A 14,874-nucleotide genomic window follows, 5' to 3' on the forward strand; every position below is an offset into this window, starting at 1 on the left:
CGTGAATTTGAAAAGATAAATATTTCTTAATGTGAATAAATGAATATTAATATTTTACATGATACATATTTGAAACAAGTTGCCTTGCTTTTATCACCTTTTTTAATGGCTTTAAATCTTATCCCTTTACACTTAATTGCTAAATACTTCTCCTTCTTTAGCACTAATTAGTAATTATATCTCTATTTTTATATCTCCGTAATTTTTATGTCAATTCTTTTAAATTCTATTTTAGACATCTCTAGAGCACCTTACAAGTTTTAATGTTAAATTGTTTTTCATGTGAATGTTATGAAAGTTTGTGATTTTATTTAAAATTAAAACTTACCCTAGAAAGAAGTCCATCAGAATCCGTATCTATTTCTTTAAACAGCTGCTTTACTTCTTCAATAGATTTGAAGCAACTACGGATCTAAAATAATCAATTATTTTAATATACATTATATTTGCTTGGATAAGTAATTCAATCTTTCCACTTATTTTTTTTATTAATGGCTAAGTCTCTACAGGCATAATAAAGAATGGGGGATGTTAACCAAACTTTAAATTTTAATTTTTAAAAGGAAAATATATATATATATGTATATATATATTTATTTTGGGAGGAGGCGAATTCTAGGGTAGAGTGGAGGTAACCCCCCCCCCCCACAAAAAAAAATTAGGACCTCTAATAACCTTTCATATACAGGAGCGAGTACCGATAGATTTCGGTAAAGACAAACAGACATCATATGATTTTACAATAACTAACGCGTAGCTTTTCCATACTGTTGGTCTGAACATCAATTCTTTCTAAATTTACCTTTGCAATTGTGTATGAAGCACCAGGGCTCATCAACTGAACAAACTCCTACAAACAATTGCAATTATGACAAATATGAAAATGTTCAAGTAAAATCTGGCACAAAAAAAACATTGATGATAATAATATCACGCACCTGACATAGCAACAGTAATTCAATAGAGTTCATGATAGCATCAACTTACCTTAAGATCTAGCTCTACATCACCATCAATATCACCCAGGTTCATGATAGCATCAACTTACTTCAAGATCTAACTATCCATCACCATCAATATCACCCAGGTTCATGATAGCATCAACTTACCTCAAGATCTATCTCTCCATCTCCATCAATATCACCCAGGTTCATGATAGCATCAACTTACCTCAAGATCTATCTCTCCATCACCATCGATATCCACCAGGTTCATGATAGCATCAACTTACCTCAAGATCTATCTCTCCATCACCATTAATATCTCCCAGGTTCATGATAGCATCAACTTACCTCAAGATCTATCTCTCCATCACCATCAATATCACCCAGGTTCATGATAGCATCAACTTACCTCAAGATCTAACTCTCCATCTCCATCAATATCCACCAGGTTCATCATACCATCAACTTACCTCAAGATCTATCTCTACGTTACCATCAATATCACCCAGGTTCATGATAGCATCAACTTTCCTCAAGATCTATCTCTCCATCTCCATCAATATCTCCCAGGTTCATGATGGCATCAACTTACCTCAAGATCTATCTCTCCATCACCATTAATATCTCCCAGGTTCATGATAGCATCAACTTACCTCAAGATCTATCTCTCCATCTCCATCAATATCGTCCAGGTTCATGATAGCATCAACTTACCTCAAGATCAATCTCCCCATCTCCATCAATATCACCCAGGTTCATGATAGCATCAACCTCAACGTCAGTGAATGAGTGTCCAGTGCTAAACAATAAAATATAAATAGATTCTGTTTAAAAAGGAACTTTTGGAGTGCCCTGTTCACCCAAAAAGGGACAGCAGAAAGTGTAATGCGTGACATCATAAAGATACGTATATTATCCATCTCTTTTTTAGGGTTTCTTTTTCCACTTCTCATCTCATTCTTCCTTTTATGATATCACACATGACACTTTCAGCTGTCCCCCCATAAATTTATTCAACCCCCCCCCCTATAGTCAGATGCACCCTCTTTTTTTAGGGGTGTGGGCCCGTGGGGGGTGTTTAAATCTCTCCTCCAAAAACTTTAGAAACCTAAAACAATTTTTATAACGTTTTTTTCGCAGTCCAATTTAATCAACTACACTTGAATTAATCACACTTTAGAGATTTTATACCTTCCATGAAATAAAAAGCTTGGGCGTCCTTAGTAATTAGTTCTGTTACCTGAACATCATTCTGGACATTTCAGTTTTGCTGAGGGACCCATCTCTGTTCTTATCAAATCTTTTGAAGGCAGCTTTAACATCACTAATATTCTTGTATGTATCACGGAATTTTCTATATAAAGAAAGTTTCTTAATTATCAAAGCTACTCTATAATGGCTCTTGTCTGTGTTTATGTCTAACTTTCTGTAATGCTAATTTTGTTCTTTTATTGTATAAAATCTTAAAAATTTCTTCTCATTTGATAATGGTGATGTTCTCTTATTGGTTTTAAATTCTAAACCTGATTTCTGATTGGTGATACTCATAGAATCTTTTATTCGCTTCAATTAAAACTTAAACTTTGAGCTATAAGGCCCAGATTTGTTTTTAAATCCACATCAGCAGAGATGTCTTACAGACATTAGCGTCAAAGATAAACAAGTGTTGAAATCATTGACATCAAAGAGGAGGGGGGGGGGGGGGTTAAAGATGTGTTTACTCCCTCAAACGTTGAAATTCCTCATTTTACCCCATCAAAATTTAAAGAATATAATAAATTACCCCCCTCTTATTTTACCCAAAGAGCTAAAAAAAGCGTAGCCATCCTTGGTTGAAATGTTAGATTTAAAAATTATAGAATGTCTTACTGAACAATAGCGCCTGCATCTGGACACATGAGAGCCATAAATTCTTCATAATTAATCTCTCCATCACCATCAGCGTCGCCAGCAGTAAAGATAATGTCAGCTTCCTATTTAACAACAAAAAAAGATGAAAAAATCAAAAAAGCCAAACTAACTAATACAAAATATTATCCTTTTTTTCTGAGTTAAAATCAAAAAAACCTTATGAAAAGTACCTTGTCTTACCAAAAAACAAGACCGAAAACGGTTATATATGCGTAGATGTATGATATACATTATTTGTATAATCATCGAAGGATTTAAAACTTATAACTGATAAAAGTGATTAAGATTTGTTTATATATATACTTTGATTCATTTTTTTTATATCTCTACACAATTAACATAGTTGTTCTTATTTTTTATGAATATTACTAGCAGCTGCGCGCCTAGCATATAATAGCTCTGTATTTGAAGGTGTAGAGAAAGTAAAAAAAAATAGCCTGAAACCATCTAAAGATTTTCATCTAAAAAAAACCGGCATAAAACCATCCGGGACAGATCGAAAGTAGATAATCATAAGTTATCGGAAAATTTAAGCCACAGACAAAAAACATTCAACTTTATATAATAAGATAACAAAATTAAAAATAGAAAATTATATTTTTTTAATTAAAATATAAAGAAATTGTGAAAATTAGACCCACAGACTGTATACATTAGAGTGTCATCACTAACACAAAATTATTTATTATATAAAAATAACAGGATGTATGTATATCTGTGTGTCTTTCTGTAGCTTGATGTCCTAGGAAGGATTTAACTATTTTGCGGAGGGTACTTCCACCCTCCCCAGTAAAATAACCCATAGAAATTTTTTTGGATATATGTGCTTTCCCTCAAAGTGACTCTTGAGCACTGCTGCCCCATCTTTTTCGAAATAAATTATAAGGGTTTAAGGAGACTCTAACCTTGAGGGGCCCCCATTACCCAAAATAACCTAACCTAACCAGACCTAAAGTAATAAACAAGCAAACAAAAATTTATCCCCCTTCCTTTATTTCGAAATAAGGCGAGGGTTCTATGCTCAACTCGGTGGAGAACCTCTCAGATGTAAAAAAAACTTTGATAATTAGACAACATGAGGAGACGATGGCACACTGCTTTATCTCCGCCATGCTCAGAATTTAGAAAAATAATCCATTAAAATATGTCAAGTTTTTACTTTAGGGGAGAGAAATAATGTTTGCTTGAAAAAATACACAATAATTAGGAAATATTTGACTTTGTTAAAAAAGTTTTTAAACTCCTTTTTAGATATAACATGGACAATTATATTCATAAGTAGTGAAGCAAGTTAACAATGGCTAATCATAACTTTAATAAAAAAAAGGAAGTATTTAAACACTTAATTTTTAATTATACTATAAAATTGCCTAAACTAACTTGAGGCAAAAAGGAGAATCATCAAGGCTTGCTTAGTAGATGATTTTTTTAAAGTCCACAATTATCAAAATAAGAACAATTACATTGATAATTTACGAGGTTACAAATTGAACCCAACATTTTTTTTCATAAAGAAGAAAATATACAGTCAGTAAGAGTATAGAAATATTTTCCAAATTCTGTAATTCTAAAAGATAACAAAGAATCTTTATTTATTTTACGTAACTCAATTATGTAAATTAACAATTGAAAAACACTTTAAAAAAAGGAACACTAATACTGTCGAAATTGCTCCAAATCCTGTAAAATTTCCTACAAAGGAAGTTGCAATACTTAAGAAACCCTTACTCCTAGACTAGCCTTTAAAAAATATAGGATTAGTAGACCTAACACTAGTTTATACTTACTTGTTCGGTGAAGTTGAGTTTGTAGTTTGTCAGTGCTTTTCTCAATTCCCCTCTGTCGATCTTCTGGTCGCCATTTGTATCATATTTATGGAAGGCAATCTTGACATCAGCCACTGATCTAAAATATCAAAAATATCATTGTTGTGATTAAATAATCCAGACATTGACATTCTCAGGGTTTTCCCAAAGGGGTACACATGGCACGCCCATTTTTGTTAGATTGTTGACATCCCCCTTAAACCAAAATCGTGTGGGATAATGGAGAGAATAATACAGACAATATCATTTTATTGTCAGAGGTTTGGATATTGAAACACCTCTCCAAGTATGCGACACCCTACATGATTAACATACCACACAGTGTGTTCGAAGGTGCTTTGACTTTTGTGTTAGAACCTAAATTGGGACATAGTGCATTTCATTACCCTAGGTTAGGTAACTTCATTTCACTTTTCAATAAAATCTAAAATGCAGCCGTTTTTGAGAAAATTAGATTTGAAAATTTTAAGTTCAATTTTCATCCACTAGGAGTTACCGCATAATCATGACAAGAAAAGCAAAGATTATTTATTTAAAATTTTGAACAAGTTTGCTTTTATAAAGTTCTCCATAAAACCACTCCTGAAGTGAGTTAATTCATGGCCATTTGTATTAGTTGCTTTGCTAAGGTCACGGAAATTCAGCCTTAAATTAATCATCTATAGAGTTTTTATGACAGACTTTATAAAAGCAAACTTGTTACGATAGTAAGAGTTAGGACTTCCATGCAGCAAAAAAGGTGCAGTCAAAGGGTTGGTTGTCTGTTATTTACTTAGTGTTATTACCTGTGAGAATATCTGAACTTGGCCACAACGTCTGACACAGATGGAATCATAAGTTTAGAAAACTCACTGAAATGAAAATATGTTATATGGTAAAACAAGGACGAATTTAGCGATGCTGTTTGAAATTGTATGCTTAAGACAGAGAAAAAGAGAAAGAACAAAAAATAAATGGTGTGTGTTGTATTATATCTCGTTCACGGTTGGAATGATCGTTCCACAATTTTCACGAAAGATTAGTATATGGCCAAGCAAGTTTCAGGCTTTTTGGAAGAAGTTGGAGTCATGCCACTCCCCCTCTGACACTATCCTTAAGGGATATGGCCAATATGAAGAAAATAACATAATCACACCTAGAGGCTAGGTCTAGAGGTCAAAGGGCAAGAGGCTAGGTGCGAATTCTAGTTAAAAACTTACTTGAAGTCAATCTCACCATCCTGATCTAAATCTCCAACAGCAAAGATGGCATTGATTTCATCATTGTTCAAAAACTGTATAAAAAGATTTCCATTAGATTATTTATTTTCCAATGAATTTTAAATAATTATTCATTAAGCCAAAAAATATGTATATATTTACGTTTTAAACTTTTATAACAAAAATTCCAAAATTGAAAAGGAATGAAATTTATTTTCCTATTCGCAGACAACTTCTTTTAAATTTTCACAAAAAACATAGACCCTCAGTTTCCTATATTTAAAGTTTACGATCTTTATAAATGTTTGAAAAACTCATAATAAATATAACTTACATAAAAGCTACACCGGTCGCTTTATAAGCAATGACACATTGCATAAAGCGACACTAGAAAGACATTTTTTGCACCTTAGCGTAATTTCATCATTGATCAAAAACTTTTTAAAAAATAGATCCATTAGATTATTTATTTCCGCCATGGCTACAAGTACATTTTTATCACCTTCTACTTAATTCTAAAAAAATTCACGTTTTAATTTTAAAAAAATATCCAAAATTAAATGGAATGGAATTGATTTTTTTATTTTACAGACAACTTTCTTTAAATTTCACAAGAAACATGAGCCCCGAGTTTCTTTTATAAATGTTTGAAAAATTCTGAATAGATATAACTTACAGAAGAGCTACACCGCTCGTTTTAAAAGCAATGACACTTTGCATAAAACGACACTAGGAAGACATTTTTTTGCACTCTAGTGTAATTTTAGCACGGACACCTTACATTTTTCAAAAACAAAACTGCAACACAAGAATCTGCATAATCTCTTTAAGGACCTGTATAACATCTACACCCAAGCAACCTATTCACTACACTCAAGCAACTACACCAACAGATCTATAGTATAGATGTATATACAGATAACTATCTCCCACCCCCCCCTTTCCAATAGCCTTTTTCGTCTGCTAGCAAATTGTTTTCTGCTACTTGGCTGTGTTACTATTTCCGACACCATTAGTTGATTTTCAAAAGCCCAATTGAGAGTCTCTAAAAGGTAATTAGGAAAGAAAAATTCAGTTATTTAATTCCTTCCCCCTTTAGTGTTTTACTCTGAAACTACACCCAAGCACCCCCTATATATTACATTGTATTATTACAAACACCCTATAGAACACCCGTAACCTAACAACAGCCAAGCACCAAATAATACATCATTAATTGCATCATGTGACAAAGATACTTTTTTGTGTTTAAGTGTTAAATTTTTGAGGAAGGAAAGGTTGGAGGCTATCAGTGGTACAGTGACAATTTAAGGGATTACACATATGTTTTTAATTTATTGTCTTTCTATTACAAATGTTAGCTTTGTATGCCACAGAATATGCAAAAATATAGAATTTATATTCAAATTCAGAAAATGAAATATAGTTTTGAATAATTCTTCTAGCAAAGCTAATTGCCGGAATGCTCCTTAAATGCTTTTCATCATTTATTATGTTGTATCTTTTCTAGCAGCAAAGCTACTTTATTATTCGCTTTGTCTGTACGCCCATCTGTAATGTGATTTTCTCTGCTACTCTACAAGATAGATTGATATTTTTTTTATGTGCTGAGATTCAAAATAACAATCTGCATCCAGTATATAATTTACTTGGTCCGTTTGTATTTCAGTCATGCTACAAAAAAATATTGAATTTGTGATCTCTGCACATCACCTCTATAACTCGCTTTGACCATTTGTCCACCTTTGATTTCACTAGCTACTTGTAGAATTTATAATAGTAATTGTTAATTTTTCATACTAGTTATATAAAGAAAATTGAACATAAGTTACCTGAGAATCAGACTTCAGAATAGCTTCCTGAAATTTAAAAATTTATTAATTTATTTAAGTCTTATGGATACGTCCCTAGCCTTAAGGAGCTTTGTCTTAAAGAGGGGGTTGAGAACCTCCTACATTTATTTTTTATATTATAATAAACAAAATTAGATATTTGCTGATGTGATAATAATTTTCTAGGGGCTATTTCTTTTGGGAGGTTTGACTTAACCCATCTGCCCACAAAGTAATATTATAGTATTTTAAACATAAAATCTCAAAGACAAATCTATGTTTTGTTTGTAGTTAGGAAAAATAACACATTCACATGGAGTGCTTTCACATCCGCAAATATATCACATTATTGAATATAAAAAATGCATACTATTATTGCAGCAAAAATTGACTTTCCCCCTTTGCTTAAGTCTAACCAATTGCCACCCTCCTATCATTAATTTGCTATTAGATCTTTTTGCGAAAATGGTACTTTATTGCGGTTGTGATACTATGCGGAAATGAAGACACACCAATTCACTTATCTCAGGTATTTTAAAAATTTACTTTTCTCTGTTGCATGTTAATACGTAACTTTACTTGGCTATAGTTTTTAAAGGTTTATCATTTATAAACAACAATTAGTAATCAAGTCGATAACGAAGTTTTTTTTACAATAAGCCTATACATCTTAAACAATGCGTATACGGGGATATTATGACAGGGGAAAAATTGTCGTCAATCTAGGTTTCTAACTTGCCAACATGGACATTATTTCTTGATCAGTTCGTTCATCCAGTAGGAGGAGAGGGGATGAGGTTAATGGGATGAATGGGGGTAATAAAAAGAACATTATCAAACACAGAAGAACATTCAAAACTAAGTCAGTTAGATCGGAAAGACAAAAGGACGTAAGGACGGACAGACCAAAGTTACAAAGTGGCCAATAGAAAAGTATCTTAACCTGCATCTCTTGAAATGTAATCTTGCCATCCTTGTTGGAATCCCAATTATTAAATTTTCTTTCAACATCTTCGGGACTACGGAACAGTTTTCTAGGAAAATAAATATTTCAAATTTCCAAGTAAAATTTGTACAGTATGGCTTAGAAATTGATTAATATTTGGTTAGAACCAGTTCTCCGCCATACTGAAAAATCATGTAAAGGTTCGTAGTAAAGACAATTTTTAACAAATATCAAATAAAATCATTAAATTAATACCATTTTTGTTAGCCATTTTCATTTTGATAACATCGGAAAGCTGTCTATAATATGATGCGATAAATAACTATTCTCAGTTTTTCATTTACTATACATTAAAATAACTAAAGGATTCGCCCCTAGTATCTGGAAGAAAAGGCAGTAAATGAGTCTTACAATCCCAAGACTTAAATATCAAAATCAAATAGCCTAAAACCATTCATGGTTCTGCCTAAACTGAAATAAAAAAAACTATAAATTTTGTAATCCTTACGGAAATTACTACTTCTGTTTAATTGCATTTATTTTTTTGTAAGTTAATAGTTATTTATCGTATTGTATCATAATCAGCTATCCGCGGATATTAGAATGCAAAATTATAAGATTTAAACTGGTATTATTTTTTATTTTAATATTTGTTGAAAATTGTCTGTAATACGATGCTATATGTGATTTTTCAATATGGCTGAGAACCGGTTCTAATCCAGTAGACATCAATCGGTTTCGAATCCATACTGGATAAGATATTGTTACATATTTACAATCCTCTAGAAAGATTGTTTGTTTATGAAGTTAGTTAATTGCAATATCTGATTTAGATTTACTCCAGTAGAAAGTTTGATTAAGATACACTATTCTGTAGGTAACCAAAGAATTGGACCATGTTCGAACACAAAAACCAGTACATTAGAAAAAAAGGATAATGTAAAAATGAAAACATTATTGCTACCAAAAAAGATTTGTGTTTTAAAGCACTAATACCTTAAAAAATTATCCGCAAAGGGCTTCAAAGAAGGACTATTGGTTAATTGATATCCTTTTTAAGATCTTAAAAATTTACAATTACTCAAAGTACAAATTAAAAGATCACCATTGTGTTCTTAAAATGCTTTCAAATAGTACAGTTTCTGATATGATATTTAAAACCAGAAATTCGATGCAGCTCATAGTTTTTCCAAAGAAAAGTGGACAGATGCAACGTCAAACGGCTTAGTTCGGCCAAACGTTGTAGTTTGTCCACTTTTTTTTGGAGACACCATAAGCTTCTTCAGAAATTGCATAAACCTTTCATAAATTAGCTTCTTTAATGTATTCCATAAAACCAGTGATTTCATTTTTAGTAAAAATGCAAATCTTTAATTGCTTTGTCTGTCTGTTCTTTCATTTATCATATTTTATTGCACATTTGTCTTCTCTCTAATCCTGAGCATCTGTATTATACAGTTGAGATAATCTAAACTTTTAAACGATCCAGGCTCGTGTGCAATCTTGTAATCAAACTCTTACATGTAATAACAACAAGTAGAATTATATAAATAGCAAATACACAATGTTTTCACATGACCCACCGTTAAATAGAAATGTGTAAATGGGTTGGATCACTAGGTGGTTTATCTACCAAGCTTAAAGTAGTCGTTGTTTTTATTTAAAATTGATAATTTAAATCTCATCAATTTTTTGAAAGACTAAATAAGTATATAATAAAGGGTGAAACAATACATTTAATTTACTTTATATTTTACTAAAATAGAGATTTTTCGTTTTTCAATTTTAATTATTTAAGTTTTTCTTTTTATCAGAAAGAGCTCACTTTAAAAATGCATTTTTGGGCTTAGAAACAAAATTCCACATTCCATTTTAGGACAAAAATAGTGTGTGTGCGAATGGGGCGTTTGTCCAAATTTAGGTATGGAGACCGCTCTTCTATGAGTACTACTAAAAACCTACTTTTACTGCAATACACATAGACATTCTCATCGTCGGTTCGTTTGTTTAGAATGCTTAACCCTCTATTCCCACAAGTATAATACGAATTTGGTTGAGCTGGTGGAAGCTCAACAAAAGACCCACGCGAAGTATTATGTTGCTTTAATCTAAGAATAAATGGTTGGTTTTGATATTCGGTCAGAGTTATATAAGTATATTAAGTATTAAGGAAGGAAAATGTTTTTTTATAAAGTGTATTTATATTACAAGTGCATAAGTTAAGTATGAAAATATTTACAGGATAAGTGTTAAAATTATAAGTAGAGTAGGACAGAAATGTGCCCTAAGTCCCAAGCAGTGAATTGTGCTAAGTGTTAGAGTTCTAACACAAGGCCTAAGCTCAATTCATGCTAAGTACTAAGGGGCCTAAATTTAAACTACAATGCATGCCAAACAACTAAGTCATTACCTTTTAAAGCCAGAAAGAGAAGTTGATGGTAGGGGAGTCAATAAATAACTGAATAAATTTAAGAGGTACATGCTATAACATTAGCTCTGGACCAGGATTTTAGTGTTTGTCTGTACAATTAAATGTCTGTGTGTTAATATGTGACGTAAATCAGGCATGGTTGTAGGCATACATATTTGTACTGATTATTTATATGATTACTTTAACAATAAACATAATGTCTTTAATAAACATATACTATTAGCAAATCACATACAGATTACCATGAATAGGCTAGCGTTACCCATATATGGTGTCATATAGGTAGAGATAGGCCTATGAATGCATAAATTGATACAAATAATGCCTTGGGCCTAGCTAAAGTAATTGTGTCTTGCCCCTGATTGCTACTAGATAATTGCAGGGCACGCGTCAATCAAATATTCATAATCTGCTCTATAAAGTGTTGACTTTATATCAAGCATAGATAGATAGCTGTGGATGCGCAGCATTTCTGTAAAAGTCTTATATGTACGTTCAAAGAATTTGAAAATTGAGGATCGCATCTCCAATGGGGGTAAGTTGTTAAAAAAGAAAAAAGAGAAAAAGAAAAAGTTTAGTAGTCCCAGTATAGGCATATATAATAAACTATAAATGTATTCCAAGCTAAGTTAAATACGCTTTCCATTAAGAAAGTAAGCTTTGCGTATTTTCATGGCTGGGTATACAAGATGATAAACCTCCCAAATAGAATACATTCTTTTCTTGAGGGGTTTAGTTTTATCTAACATTGTCACATCAATAAATGTTTTTGCGTTGGTTATTCTGGATAGTTCAGCTTCTTCTGATGATGAACTAGGTGGTGAAATGCTCTCTTTCGAAGTGTAGACTGAGGTTGGGGGTGAGGTAGATATGTAGCTAAGGGCGTCCACTTGTGCTACCTCGTTGCCATTCTCGTCCAAGGTGATTGAGTGATTTTCCAGGTCATAGTAGAGTTGGTTGAGGTCATCGGTAGAGAGGGATAGTGTGCTGCTGGAGCTAATGTCACTATCGGTCTCCACTCTACTCTCTTCTCTGGTATTCAGGGCTGTATTTAACAAGAAATTCCTGATGGTGATGGACAGGTTCTCTGAGAATCCATCGTACTCTGGTGTGGTGATAATGTTGTTGTTCTCGTCTATAGCGTCAAGGTGTTGACAGGAACACAACCGCAATCTGTCCAAGGTAGGGTGGTGGTAGGGCTCCAATACTCCATGATCATCTAGGTTATCTCCAGGCTGGTCCATGGTAGATCCTAAAAAGAGTTAGTGCGTGTGCTCCAACCGGTTCCTTGGGGTATCCTGGCTATGGTAATCTAAACAAAAGAACTTTTAATAATCTTTTATTAATCATTTTATCCCTGGGATATTCTAGAAATTCTTTTCGTTACAGATAGACCTATAATGGATTGATTAGTTATCTCTATTTCTGTTAAATATAACTGTTTCCTGAATTTAAACAATATTTTTATATAAAAATTATAAGTACAATTAATATTTACATATCGTATTAATTTCTTTGGTTACATTATTCGTATATATGTATAAATATAAGGTTTTACTAACAATAGTTGGTAACCCTTGTTTGTATATTTTGTATATGTACATATGGTTTATACCATTGTTGGTATTAGCTGTATTTCATTTTATTTTTAACATGAATAAATTTTAATCAATTTGAAGACTAATATCTTACGTTACATCGCTTTCAAGTATACCTTTTAGACCTAATGTCTATGAAGTATCTCGTTCGACGTCCGTAATTAAAATTTACGTAACAATAAGTTGTCAACCCTTTGTTTATGTTTGGGCGGTCAAAAGTGATAGGGGTTGGATTTGAGCGAGGTTATAAAAAGCTGGCGGCCCAATAATTATGCTCATTTTAACAACAATTGTCTTTGCGAGCGGAGCTTACGTTCGAGTGTTTAATTTTACCGCTAATTCCAAGAGAATTTATATATAAGTGATAAAATATAGTAACTCGTTTGTGTTATATAAATGTTTTTATGTTATAGATTGTTGATATGCCCATTATTGCATTCGTTAGCCACTATTTAAGACTCAGGAAGTTTATTTTCTTCGTCGATAAGGCCTTTATCACTATATTTTTGATCAAAAGTGGGTTAGAAACAATATGGGTATATCTTCAATTTATGACAATTTTGTTTTATATAATATTTGTAGTTTTGATAGGACATATCTGAATCATCAGGTAGATTGACGTACCTTGTTTTGTTTACGTTTTCTGTCTGCAAAAGTTAAATTTGTTCATCGTAAGCAAAACTTATATTGACACAGATATGTTCCATCATTTTATTCGTTTTAACATTTGATTACAGCGCCCCTTTTTTGTAATCAAAATTTATTGAATATTGACTTACATCTTCTAAAACAATTTTGCTATAGATTTTAAAATAAGATTTTCGTTTTACTTAATTCAGTTATAATGTCGTTTAATTAATAGGTTATTTACGTTACAAGTAACTCAACCATATTTATTTTAAAATGGTCGCTTACAAAAATTATATTTAGCTAGCTTCATCGTAGGTACTTTTAAATCATCATTGAAAATATTCAGATTTAGCTAGTACATAAGTTTTAGTTGCTTGATACATCATACTGAAAATGTTTTGATAGCTCAGCGATAGCTATTTTTAAGCGTTGAATCATGTAAAATTAATTACACATTCTTTAACTTAATTGAATCTGCTTTTAAATGATAAAACAAAGTTTTAATGGTTAAATAGCTTAACGATAGCTATTTTTAAGCGTTGAATTATGTAAGATTAATTACACACTCGTTAACTTAGGTAAGTTTACTTTTTTAAATGATAAATCAAAGTTTTAATGGTTAGGTAGCTCGCCCATAGTTGCTTTAAATACTGGCTAAAATATTCGTGCGTACAGTCTTTTTCATAAAATTAATTTTACTATATTGCCTTTCAGAATCACTAGTCCTTTGTTTAAATTTACATCCGCTCATTATGTATATTCCGGACAGCCTGGACGCGCATCAGAATATTAAGGAGAGATTCGAGGAGTCGATGAGAGCGGCTGCGGCCACTCTCGCCAATTCCTCGCTTCTCGAAACCTCCTTAGACGACTCGAGTTCAGTGTACAGCGACGCGTCTGGGATGCCAAGCCTTGCTGACGTTGATGACTATGGGAGTACTTTTGATACTGTAGAGTCCGAAAGGGATCAAGGGGAGATGTTTGGCAACGAGCATCTCTCACTGATGCTTAGAAGAACGATACAAATCATCTGGTCTCTCCTCAATTCGGTGATGCGGAATTCCTGCGGTGACATTGGTGACGATGTTGCCGGAGGTGATTCTGGGTCTGCCGAGTCGAGGAGAGACCAGAAGACGAGTCTGGACGCATTCAACATGGATGGCTTGTTCAACATGTTGTTGGGTTTAGGCTTATTTTCTTGTGCTCTCTTAGTTGTCTTCTTCGGCGCTGTAGGGCTTGAGACTCTAACTCGTTTAGATAACACCTCAGACAGGTTGCTGGCTCGCTGGATAAGAGATGTATGTACGCGCCTCCGTGATATAGGCGTCCGGACCATTGAGCTTCTTCACTGCGGTAACAGGACTAGATCTGGAGTTACGTCGCCAACCGTGGAGCCGTCGGATACAGGCATCTATGAAGCCGCGTCTTCTGTGATGGATGATATTCTGTCAGATACACAGGTGAGCTTTTCTTCTTTTGTATATTTTTTTTTCTGTTTTGTAATCTTTTTTTTTTGTATAGCCACCCGTTTTGTCTAATAAAGCATCATGTTGTTGC

The 14,874-nt window shown here is 32.8% G+C and overlaps 2 protein-coding genes across 16 annotated transcripts in view; one reads left to right on the forward strand and one right to left on the reverse strand.

The window, feature by feature from the left end:
• LOC145322210 (chitooligosaccharidolytic beta-N-acetylglucosaminidase-like) overlaps positions 1-14,874 on the forward strand; it is a 145,618-nt gene that overhangs the window by 43,790 nt on the left and 86,954 nt on the right. The gene's annotated exons all lie outside the window — the stretch shown is intronic.
• Positions 1-14,874, reverse strand: part of LOC145322208 (uncharacterized) — a 71,592-nt gene that overhangs the window by 20,695 nt on the left and 36,023 nt on the right. The window contains exons 4-13 of the mRNA XM_080164055.1: positions 8,656-8,746; positions 7,713-7,739; positions 5,881-5,954; positions 5,467-5,532; positions 4,643-4,760; positions 2,814-2,917; positions 2,185-2,298; positions 1,659-1,743; positions 803-850; positions 329-412 (exon numbers count right to left, since the gene is read on the reverse strand). Of these exons, the coding sequence (XP_080020181.1) occupies positions 329-412; positions 803-850; positions 1,659-1,743; positions 2,185-2,298; positions 2,814-2,917; positions 4,643-4,760; positions 5,467-5,532; positions 5,881-5,954; positions 7,713-7,739; positions 8,656-8,746 (811 nt within the window). The remainder of the gene's footprint in view (positions 1-328; positions 413-802; positions 851-1,658; positions 1,744-2,184; positions 2,299-2,813; positions 2,918-4,642; positions 4,761-5,466; positions 5,533-5,880; positions 5,955-7,712; positions 7,740-8,655; positions 8,747-14,874) is intronic.

Source organism: Acartia tonsa, chromosome 6 (genome assembly GCF_053477335.1).
Source record: "Acartia tonsa isolate MP-2025a chromosome 6, ASM5347733v1, whole genome shotgun sequence".
Lineage (NCBI taxonomy): Eukaryota > Metazoa > Arthropoda > Copepoda > Calanoida > Acartiidae > Acartia > Acartia tonsa.